The 12,900-nt window shown below is 27.0% G+C and overlaps 3 protein-coding genes across 3 annotated transcripts; 1 reads left to right on the forward strand and 2 right to left on the reverse strand.

The window, feature by feature from the left end:
• Window positions 1-2,764: 2,764 nt before the first annotated feature.
• LOC145965390 (uncharacterized) lies at window positions 2,765-12,742 on the forward strand. Its single transcript, XM_083088901.1, has 2 exons — window positions 2,765-3,521; window positions 12,657-12,742. Exons 1-2 carry the CDS (start codon window positions 3,196-3,198, stop codon window positions 12,715-12,717), a joined length of 387 nt encoding a protein of 128 aa, XP_082945027.1. The 5' UTR covers window positions 2,765-3,195; the 3' UTR covers window positions 12,718-12,742.
• LOC145970348 (trypsin 3A1) lies at window positions 5,328-8,400 on the reverse strand. Its single transcript, XM_083097043.1, has 5 exons — window positions 8,349-8,400; window positions 8,068-8,165; window positions 7,907-7,989; window positions 7,465-7,729; window positions 5,328-5,675 (listed from the first exon to the last, which is right to left on the reverse strand). The coding sequence occupies exons 1-5, from the start codon at window positions 8,398-8,400 to the stop codon at window positions 5,391-5,393; spliced, it is 783 nt and encodes a 260-aa protein (XP_082953169.1). The 3' UTR covers window positions 5,328-5,390.
• Window positions 9,208-12,289, reverse strand: LOC145973926 (uncharacterized). The gene is given in 7 exon segments (XM_083103607.1): window positions 9,208-9,309; window positions 9,311-9,391; window positions 9,393-9,598; window positions 9,801-10,162; window positions 10,612-11,342; window positions 11,677-12,155; window positions 12,253-12,289. Coding segments are annotated over 7 exon segments (1,998 nt in total).
• Window positions 12,743-12,900: the final 158 nt, after the last annotated feature.

The raw sequence follows: 12,900 nt of genomic DNA on the forward strand, positions 1-12,900 counted from the left end.
CTTAAAAATACTTACTTAAATAATTATTATTATCTTACATTATTAGTTTTCTATAACAAATATAAAATATATGAATAAAATTTATAAACTAGAAATCATTTTTTTATTAAATTGAGTTATATAAAGTTAATATCATTAAAATCTAATATCTATTTAAATATGAGATTGTTTTTAAAGAGATAAACACTTTATCATTTGATAACAAAATAATATAAAATTGTTATAAGTTTATATATATATTTTGAAACTTATAAATCTCTCCCAATTGTTGACTTATACGATATAATATAATTTATTCTATTTATTCTATAAAATAAAATACAGAATATTATATTATATAATAAATCAAACAAAATTAATATGTGCGAAATGAATTTTATTCCATTGTTCCATTTCTGTTTACATAATTTAAAAAATTTATTAACATTTTATGCAACTTTCTTAATATAAAGACGATATTATTTTTGCTTCGATTAATTTTATAAATCGCAAAACTTAGTAACGAACAGCTAAAGCGTAATTTAGATGAAAACCGAACAAAGTTTATACAACTTTCATCAACTCTAAAAAGATTATGTAATAAAAATCTACTATCAGGAAAAAAGAAAAGGTAAAAGTACTGCTTGGTAATTAAGAGTTTAATAAATTTAAAAAGTGGTAACATAGCAATGCAATAGATTATAAGAAAATGTTTTCATTAGAAATTAAATTCAGATTAATTCATTAATATGTTATATATTAAATATATATAGTTTATTAACAAGTAAAATTTTAAATTATTATATTATGATAATATAAAATTTTGTGTTTATAAGACATTTTATAATATTACGATTTTTAAAAAATATTACAAATATTTTTACATAATATATATTAAAGCATTATATAATATTTTTAAAATAATATCTTTGAATTAGATTTTAATAGAAAATTATTTATTTTGTACATTTTTGTGACTATTATATTTACTCTTTTGTTATGTTTTAAGCACGATTAATTGTTATGCATTAGCAATTGATTTATATCTATGTAAAATTATTTCCATTATCATTAAAATAAAATTAATTAAATTTTGATAATCAAGCTTATAAATCGGTCTCAATTATTGCTCTCTTTTGCGTTTGTTAGAAAGATATATATAGTTGATAAAGTATTATACATATATATATATATATATATATATATATATATATATATGTATATAAGTTGTATTATATAAGTATATAAATATTTAAGTTTCTCTATTACCAATTACCATGTGTCACATATGTGACTTTTATAGTGTCAAGTAAGGTTAATTAAATTTCTCCGTAACATCAGATCCACTATACTTGCGGTTCCATGAATATAATTAATATTCATTTTCCTCAGAATAGTCTTATAAACATATTAGATTAATTACACTTTAGTACTCTTGCTTCGAAATGATGTCATCATTGTTACTTTCTTTTATCAATGCGCTATGTATCTTATAAGTCTTATTTCGATTCATACATACAAAGTAGATAAAAAATGAAATGTATAATATAATACATACTAATTAACAAATCATAAATTTAACAAATATCGTTATATGGTATCAGATGTTTTGAATCAAGCATTATATGCAATTCTTATTTGATATTTAAATGATTATGAGTGATATACAATTTTTTTAATATATGAAAATAAATTACGATCAATTTGCTGTTGAATAGCGTGCAATTAATTGTAATTAAATGATTTTTCGCCAATGACAGATCATTAAAAATCAAATATACTCTCTAAAAGTAAATCAGTGTATTATCACTGTAATCAGTGCTGTACTTATAACTGCTTGTAATCAGTGAGTATTTACTGTTTTTCAGTGATAATACACTGATTCACGCTAGTGAAAGTAGTATATATACTTGATAATACACTGATTCACTTTTAGAGAGTACAGATATAAATCTGTATAGATTTATCTGTATGTATTACATAATTAAGATGTATAACAAGAATATGAATATAATAACGAAAAATATTATTTTGCCGGCATATAATATCTATCATTTTCTTATTTTTTATATAACAATTTATTGCAATAAAAATGCATATACATAATAAATCTAAAAAAATCAAATAAAAATTAAAGTAATATTTAAAATATAAAGATATTATAAGATTACTATTTTGACAAGTTTGTTCTAATGTTTATGTTTATATGTATACTTAGTGATGTATAACTAATGCACATAAAGCGATATTAATAGCACACTATATCGGAAACCGCATACTATATAGATCTTGTTGTCGGTAATTCCCCTATCTTTTCTGCATATACTTTCCGGGATATATTTTATTTCACAATTTATTTTTAATGTAGCCTTAATATATTTTTATGAATATTCTAAACATAATATTCAATTTTAGAATTAACACATTTTCTCTAAAAAAATTGAAATTATTATTTTTTAATAGAATAATATACAATAGCAGTATTAATTGTTAAATATAATAATTATAATTTTATATTTAATTAATTTCATTTTTTATTAGTTTTAAATTGGCTAAAATTGATACTTGATGAATAAATTGCATAAAATTGCAAAAAATGCAGTGCTAAAAAATATTTCTGCTAAATAGTCCGCTGCTGTTTAAGTAATGAAGAAACAAAACATTAGTAAACTCATACACACACCCCTCTTCTTAGCGCGTGCACAATCAGTTGAGATCCCCAGCTGGTGAGAGCTTGGTAGCATGGAAACCGTTCAGTGCCACTTTTTCCTTCATAGGGTTCACATATTAAATAACTAGCATTAGTCCAGCAGTTTTTAGTACCATTAATAGCATTATTAATTCGCCGTAATAATATGCGCTGTATAATTAAAACGTTTTTATAAAATAATATTAATATCTAAAATAGTTAAGAAGCCATAATTTTTACATATCGAAGTGTATGTACGTGTAAATGTGTAGAACTGATAAAAATTCGTGTTTTAGAAGACGCTTGGAGATTTGCAAAAGATATACCGATGCAAGATAATTCATAAGACTATGAATTAGTCATGTGGTATAGTCTTGTCTCGAAATCCTATCAAATTAAAAGTTTATCGCAAAAAGTGTCTTCCGCAAAGTTCGAAAAAATTGTTAGACAAGACGAGCATTGAACAAATAAAAACGTCATCTGCTGTTTGTAAAGAAGAATATTTGACTAATAGAAATCTATCGATTATGACTGACACGCAACTCGAATCGGATGACGTAGACAACGTTTGTCTGCGACAAAAGAAGCACACAAATGCCAGAAGATCAAATTCATCCTCCAGTAAAGATTCGCTTGATTCATATATTTTAATAGCATCTGAAGAAATGCCTGCAATATTAAAAGATGTTAACTGGGAAAACGTGGAGTACTGTGATATCACCGAAACTGTACAAAATAATAGTACTATGAAAAAGTATTGTAGCCCAAAATGTAGTAGCGCTTGGTTTCTAAAAATTCGTCGTGAGATTATGAAGAATTGCCGCAACAAAATTCATCCTATGGTAGTAAATGGGTAAGTTTATATTAAAAAATCTTTTACGTAAAATAAAATAAAAATACTTCTACTTTTTTTATTTTAATAATAAAATTCTTCACGATCTCTACATAAAATTATTGAGTTAATAGGAACTATTTCACTAAGACACATAATACTAATAAAGTATAATAAATAAATAATTAATATCTTCTCAATTTATTAAAAAAACTACATTATATTATTTTATATTAACAACAGTCACATATTGTTATATAAAAACCGAATAAAAGATTATATATAAATAATATGACACATATTAAAGATTAATATTAAACATTAATATTCGTCTATCAAGGTTTATATATCATATATATATGGTGCGTATCGCTATTTAAAGAATACTATTATAATTCCACATATAATACAGTATGTGCCATAAATGTTAAGTAGATTTATTTTTAAATGCAATCATAATAAATGCATCATAATAGTATTATGGAAAAGTACAATCATCGCGTACATATGACATTCTATTTATAAAATTAATAATTTCCCTATCAAATAGTTAATGATACATCATTATTTCCAGAAATTTATTATCGTTAAGTCTTATCTTGCGAATTGGTAGCGTAATATCCGTATGTAAAAATAGTCTGTCCGCCCACATTAGAATGTGGCGGATGTTCCACTGTGATAATGCAACTTCTCACGGTCTTTTACGAAGACATTCGATAGATTGCACGTGGTGGAGGAGTTTAAAGACCCTTAAAAGCGCGAACGGTAAACCTGGTAGAGGCTTACTTCGCAGGGAAACACACGTGGATGAGTCATCCAAGTAAATAGTAGTTTCAAGTAAGGCCCGCGTGCATGGTCGAGTAAACAGCAAAAAACAAGAGAATACGTGTGGCTGTGTATTTTATTTGTTCCGTGATTTCGTTTTTAATCTTTATAGTATATTAAAGATACAAATAAAAATTTTAATTAAAATAATCTTACCATATAATTATTTTATCATATAATATTTATCATAAAATTTGTGATTTTATAAGATATGTATTAAATGCAACAAAAAAAAAATTTACTATGTGCTTATTTAATTCTAATGTCGCGATTGTTATTATACAATTGATTTTAAATAGTTAAATTTAATTAAAAGATAATTTTAATTGAAATTCTGATTAATAATTATCGTGCTTATAAAGTATCAAGCATGTAATAAACGTTTCTATATCTAATGGATAGGTTCTTTAGTTCTGCTGTGAAAAAATGTATACATTTTGTTATATATAATTTCTCCATTATATAATTAAAAATCTATAATATTATGCAAACGAACAATCTTTTCAAGTACCTCAAGTATCTTTAAATTTAATTTATTGCTATTTTTATATCATGACCAGAATATATGTGTAACAACAACCAATATCGTCAAGAAATATCCTTTTCACGTAAAACTAGATGTTTATTACGTACATTACGTAGTCACGTATATCTTTTATTCAGCCCTGCACGAGCGAATGCTACGTGCGTCGCGTGCAGGCGTGCGCGACGATCTTGCGCAGCACGTGTATGTGGTGGATTTCCTGCAGGCATCGAACCTGAACACAGTAGGGTTCACGACTCCGTGATTCGATATGCCTTTTGTGCCTATTCTCTGGAAAACAATACTTTCAACTTGTCGGATAAGAACATGAGGCTTTCAATAGCGCGACGTGTCGAATAATCATTTCGGTTTTATTGTATATTCACAAATTGCAACACAAATGCAAAAAAAAATGCATAACTTATTTTTCATTATGAATAATTATTATTAATAGCTAACCAATTAAAATTGCGAGAAATTAAAACACAGAAACTAATAAGGTGAATCATTGAAGCCATTGAATATGTATAATACATGCGCGATCACAAATTCGTAACAGCTTTAATCCAATCCAAGTAAAACGATATTTTAACGTAAACTCCAGGAACAAGTCCGCAACCATGACCAAAAGAGACGATACCATAAATTGTTTTTTTACTAGCCAATGCTCCTCCCGAATCTCCGAAACAGGCATCTTTTCCTCGAATTCCATAGCACAGATGATAATCATTTTTTACGAGTTTTGCATAATCAGAAGAAACCTTAATGCAGGTTTCAAACGGAACATAATTTACGTAAACACCCATAAGAGTTACCGCTACTTTTTCCTATAAATTGCATTAAATCGCTTTATGTACATTATTATTACTAATAGCATGAATTAATAAATAAAAAATTCAATAATATTAAAAAATTAAAAAAAAACATCTTTTTTAAAATGTTCTGCAGATATTTTAAAAATGTCTAATTACAACAACAATGTCTAATTAGAACAACATTTAATCAAATTAAGAACATTGATTACATAAATCCTTATATATATATATATATATATATATATATATATATATATATATATATTATATTATATACAGGGTTTTGGGAAATTCAATCGACAAATTTTCAGAGATTGTCGGGGGCACCATAAGAATCATTTTTTGCAAATGAACCTGGGGTCGGAAACGTGTCATTACATCGCTACGGCATACGGAGTGTTCGAAAGAGTCGGGACCTCGAAATATCACAAAAAATAGAAGTTTTACAAAAAATTGTTTCAAACAAAAGTTGTAGGGTGTAAAAAGGTCTATTTACTGGCGCCATGTGTTTGACCTTGGATGGCGTCGCCAAGGTCACGACAAGGCCACCTTGAATATGCAATAAAAAGTGGAGGGTTCCATTTCAAAAATTCAAGGTGGCCTTGTCGTGACCTTGGCGACGTCATCCAAGGTCAAACACATGGCGCCAGTAAATAGACCTTTTTACATCCTACAACTTTTGTTTGAAACAATTTTTTGTAAAACTTCTATTTTTTGTGATATTTCGAGGTCCCGACTCTTTCGAACACTCCGTATGTCGTAGCGATGTAATGACACGTTTCCGACCCCAGGTTCATTTGCAAAAAATGATTCTTATGGTGCCCCCGACAATCTCTGAAAATTTGTCGATTGAATTTCCCAAAACTCTGTATGTATATATACAGGGTGTATCAGACCACCCGTGCCAGCCAAATATCTCGAAAACCAAGAACGACAGACAAAAATATTTCAGACAAAAGTTGTAGGGTTTCAAGTAATGTATTATATAGTAATATTGGTACGACCTTGAATAGTGTTGTCAAGGTCACGTGAAGGTCATCTTAAATTTCTTAAATGGAACCCCCTATTTTTCATTAAATATTCTTGTAGCTTATCTCAAGGGCTTTTCAAAACACTATAATAAAGTATTTTTTCATTGAGTACTTTTCGAGTTATAAGGCTTGAAATCATTTCTTAATTTTACATAAACCGTACAATATCTTGTAAAATATTCATTTTTCGATTATCTTACCTTAATACTTTTATGTACAAAATAATGAGAGGAATCAATTGGTGTAAAGAAAACACAAAATTGTTTCGAAAAAAAATGTAATTGTTAATTGCAAATTACATTTTTTTTTTCGAAACAATTTTGTGTTTTCTTTACACCAATTGATTCCTCTCATTATTTTGTACATAAAAGTATTAAGGTAAGATAATCGAAAAATGAATATTTTACAAGATATTTTATGGTTTATGTAAAATTAAGAAATGATTTCAAGCCTCATAACTCGAAAAGTACTCAATGAAAAAATACTTTATTATAGTGTTTTGAAAAGCCCTCGAGATAAGCTACAAGAATATGTAATGAAAAGTAGGGGTTCCATTTAAGAAATTTAAGATGACCTTCGCGTGACCTTGACAACACTATTCAAGGTCGTACCAATATTACTATATAATACGTTACTTGAAACCCTACAACTTTTGTCTGAAATATTTTTGTCTGTCGTTCTTGGTTTTCGAGATATTTGGCTGGCACGGGTGGTCTGATACACCCTGTATATATATATATATATATATATCATAAATTAAACTTACTCACTTTTTCTGTATTTCCCCAACCACAAACTAAGAGTTGATGCTGTAATCTGGAGGTTGATCTCGGTAAACGAATCGGTCGGACAGTTCTCGAAAAACGAAATGATGGTTTCACTTCAAAAAGCGCGATATCGTGATGGAATGTCGAAAACCAATTGTGATATGTAGCGTTGTATATATGAATGTTTGTCACCTTATGCAGAGATCCACCCTTATCTGTTTTATTAGATCCAGCTCGTACATAATACTGTGACGATGATACCGGAATTCTAAAAAGCAATACAAAATACCGAAATTATACAAAATTAATTTACAGTTTTCGATTCATAAATTTTAATGGAAAAGACTAAATAATAAATAAACATAAATTTTTTAATGAGAAAGGTGTAATTTAATTACAATTATTTTAAAATCAATAATATATTATAATGTTAAAATCTTATTACAAACAATGGAGAGCAGTGATAGCCCATGTCCTCGATAATATACTAGCACTGCACAGAAATCCATATGAATCATGTAAAGAGAGCTGCAAATATCGTTTTATTCTTGAAATAAACAAATTATATCTATACATTGGTAAGTATAGGTAAAAAATAATATTAACCATAAAAGGTCGATATTTTATATCAATCGGCTGTCCTCCGATAATTTTTGGTTGCATTTTATGCGTTGCATTTTCACTCGATGTTTTAATCAGGAAACCTAGAATATGCATGGAGAATGATAAATAACATGTGGCTAAGGCTCGTATCGAGAATAATGAGACTAAATGTCATTTAATTATTGCTTTAATGCTATTATGCGATAATAATATCTGATAATTACTGATAACAAAGGAAATTAATCAACATTCATCTATTGTAGAATGTACATAGTTATTCATACCAGCGAAATAGAGAATAATGACTGCTCCGCGCATTTTTACTGACTGTGTCATGATACAATGTGAACGGATATATGTAAAATATAACGATCCATTTTACCGCGACTGTAAATTTCAAACACGACATATTCCGTGAATGTTTAACTGAAACAGATATTGATACTATCGCAGTTACAGTATCATAACAATGTGAAGGCTTAATATGATTTATGTAAGTGTTGTAAAATAATAATTTAAAATTTATCATTTCTTATCATGGGAAGCTCAGTACTTATAAGTGGCCAGCAGATTTATTGTAAAGATTCAAAAATATTCTATTTTCGAGGATTATAAAGCTGTCATTGTGTTTTAGATAATGTAAATGTAACTATTATACATATATATAAATTTAAATAAAAATTAAACTTAGATTTAATACATTTTCAAAAAGTGACATTGTATAATAAATTATATAAATTATTTTTTGGAAACTTTTTTTATTATAAATATTTTTTCTACACTTACATTATTTATAAGCTTGAAGTCCAAAAAATTTTATTACCATAATTTATGTGGTTTATATTATCTACCCGATATAAAAAAGTCAAATTACAAAAAATAATATAATTTTTACAGAATAAGACATGCAAAAAAATTAAAGACAAAAGATTTTTTAATAAGAATATAAATTTAAAATTTTATTTCTTTCAATTCTGGTTTATATCTTGATAATTAACTCAGTACATACATAATTAATTTTCCTGTTTTGAAAGTATATATATTTAAAAAAATATACATATAAAAGATATGCACATTTTTTTTTTAAAAAATATATATATGTTTTTAATGCTGTAATATTGATTTCACAAATAAAATACTTTATTAAATCAAGAAACTTATTTGTTTATCTATAGATATATTTATGGTAAAATTCATATACATATCAATGATTTCCTCGGAAGCTTCAAATATCATCAAAGAAGGTATTCTTAATTACATCAAGTTTTGTAAAATTAATTAAAGGCAATAATCTACGTTCAGATGGCTAAAACTCATTCTCCCTCCAATTCTTCAAAATTAGATTCATCTTTATGTTCTCCCAAACAGAACAATGTAGAAATAAAACTAATAGTCTCCATAAACATAGTTACCAATAACAAATTATTTGCAAGATTTGCTAAAGTGCTTTTACTATTTCTGTTTTGCATTCTATTTACGTGATTCATGAAACGCATTAATTTATCGAAGGCTTCATTAGTCTCTTTTCTTATCTCTGTAATAATATATATAATTGATTTATAAAAACTTTTGATAGCAATACGAACTATTAGTCTTCTAGATTCTTTTACAAATTTAAACAAAACAGAACAAAGGAACTTACTTATTTAAGGAATTACTATTTACAAGATAAAACACATATCTTTTCTTCTCATAATAATTAATATAAATACATAATAATTAAAGTAAGTACTAACGATTTTTTCTGCGATATAATACAAGATGTTTAATTTCATTATTTTTATCATAAGTATCGTTGTCTATCATTGAGTCATCTGAATCTGTTATATTAATTGACGGAACATCAGTAGAAATTGACATGTCGATATCTGAGTCATCCAAATTTGCGCATCCGAATAATTCTAAAAGTTTTGTCATCCATTTAGACAAGCAAACAAGGATTTGAGTCTGCCATGATTCCTTGAAAGAATTTCTAATATCTTGAACAAGGAATTTTTCCATCGCTAACATGGAACGATGAAAGTTACCAATAGCAAACATCGTTTTTTTTAATACTCCCTTTTTATATAGATCCAATGATACAGATATTTTTTTGTATCTAAAAAGAAAATTATAAATAAGTGCATAACTAAATTTATTAAATTTAAAATTACACATATCGTAATTTTTTTTAAATATCGTAAATTTTATCGTGAAAAATAATAATATGATTAAAACTGACGTAATACATTCTGTACTGCAGAATTAATAATGTATTAATTATTAAACTATTATATTTATGAGATTATAAGAAAGTATTAATTAAAAAATATTAAAACAAGCAACATAATTAATTTATCTTATTACTTTTAAAAACTATATTTTTTATTTGATTGATATTTTTTCAGACAAATAATGGGATGCAATAATAATTGATACAGTTATTGAAAGAATAGTACCACTTAATTTATTTTAATATATTTTTCTGATTTGCATTTGTTCAGTATACATTTATAGCGAATATTATTGCTGTGTCCATTATATGATTTATTAAAAGTTATCATTTACCTTATAGTTGTTTTCTTATCTTTAATATAATCTTTCGAAAGCGTATTCAATTTTCTGCGACCTTCATTGTAAATCATGAAATACTGACACACGTCATATATAAATTGTCTTCCCCATCTGTTTCGAGAGAGAACGTTTCCGAATTCATTTGCGACACGACGAAGAGAATTAGATATTCGACGGCCCAGAATCTTTTCGTAAATATAATTTACTCGTCGCGTCGTAGTCCTTGGTAATTTTCGATCGAAATTGCAGAGAATGCTCGCGCTGTCATCTTCATTAATATAAGTCTTACAATCACTTAAAGTTTCAATAGCGGTTAACCATGGTTCGGCAAAAAGTGTACGATGAGCGATTATTTCGCGCGAGTTTTGCATCGATGATGACGCGCAAGCTATGAGACGTTGCAACTCTTTGATACAATTATCATAATGATTGGCTCTTTTAATCAATGAATGACAAAGCAGAGCATACAATTTTTCATTGGCTGTATCATTATTTAGTGTAAAATAGGAGAATGTTGATTCTAAACTGAACTTATAAGTTTTTACATTACTGCTCGGTGAATCTTTTATTAAGTTTACGAGAGTTTGAGCAAGATAAACAAATGTAAGATTTCTTCTTTTCTTTACCGACAATAAACATTTGAATAATTTTTCATTAAATGTAGCGGCATCGTTTATAATGCTTAGAAACTTGAAGCTTTGTATCGTTTTGCGTGGTAATAATTCCTAACAAAAAATTTATATATACATATTTTTCAATAAATAAATAAATATATAAATATGTATGAAATAAATTTTAAAAACTATACATATATGTATACATATATAAAATATCTAATATTATTCTTTTCTATGTATGTTGTAAGGAAAAAAAATATGTAATGCTTCTTGAAAAAAATGAATTATTACCATGAAGTTACATGTTACATACTTTTTTCCTTACAACATGTATAGAATAAAATAATATTAAATATTTTATTTTAAAAGAGAAATGTAGTTCATCACACATATTTATAAAATATGTCACACAAAATAATTTATTATTTAAATACAAACTTACTTTGTCCTCGTATAAAATCACATTATACCTATTGAAATAACGATCGATCGTGAACCAAACTTCCTCTCCTATTCTAACAAGATCACATAGTAAAAGTGATCCCTGAACCAAACCTTCGGTAAACCAATTTTCAGAGATTGTAGAATTCCATGGTGTTTGTTCAAATTGACGAACTGATGTAGTTAATCCACTAGCTCGGGCAAATCCCATAATTTTTGTTCGTATAATCTTGCTTATATCATTAATTGTACTTTGCAAATTGTCTCCATTAGAAAATGATATTCTTAACGTTATTGGGTGATCAATTGGCCCAGTCAATCTTGTCAAGAAATATTTTATCGTTGTTTCCGCATCTTGAATCTGTTTTGGATTTATTAAAACGAATGACGTATCATCCGATTGATTTTTTTGAAATCCTGTCCACGCATTAACATTATCATAATAAATACGCTTCGCCGTCACATAAAATACTGTAGTTTCTATAGAAATAAAACAATATTAATTATTAATTACCGATTTAATTACTATTGATATGGAATTAAATAATATATTTTTTTACCTTATATATATACTTACCGAAGAATAGAAAAAATGTTATTAATTTGCACCGCATGCTTGAACTAATTACAAATAACTAGTCCGTTTGTACGATCTCTCTCAAATATGTGATGCATTTTATCCAGAACAGCAAAATATTTCTTGTAAATTTATTTCTACTTATCACTTTGTAAGTCGTATGTCGACATACATCATAAAACCTAAAAATTTATGCACTCAAGCAGACATTAATACATTGTCTCATAGACGAAGTATTGAAGTATAGTGCAAAATTTATATTTAAGATTATACGAAATAATAACTAGCATTTATAATTTTTGTAAAAAATTAACATAAAAAAAAAGCTAACATTCTCATATTATAGTGCTGCAATACATATTATTGATATTTGACAATGCTATAACACAGAACTATATGTATAGTATCAAGCGAAATGGCGCCTGCGTTCATGCACCACAACGATCGGGACGCCAGTCTGGGTAGCAGCTTGCTAGGAATCAATTCCATACACAGGTACTGGTCTAAAATTAGTTGGAATGCATTTGCATTATTTTCTTCGTAAAATTGACTTTTATATTCCGATAATTATTGTGATAATGAAAAAGGTGAGATTAGATATTCTTTGCATTTGTTATGTTTTAAGTTTTGTTGTAGAAGGTTATTGAC

Source organism: Camponotus vicinus, unplaced genomic scaffold (genome assembly GCF_025532165.1).
Source record: "Camponotus vicinus isolate PSW18456_S1 unplaced genomic scaffold, iyCamVici1.0 SCAF_1, whole genome shotgun sequence".
Classification (NCBI taxonomy): Eukaryota; Metazoa; Arthropoda; class Insecta; order Hymenoptera; family Formicidae; genus Camponotus; species Camponotus vicinus.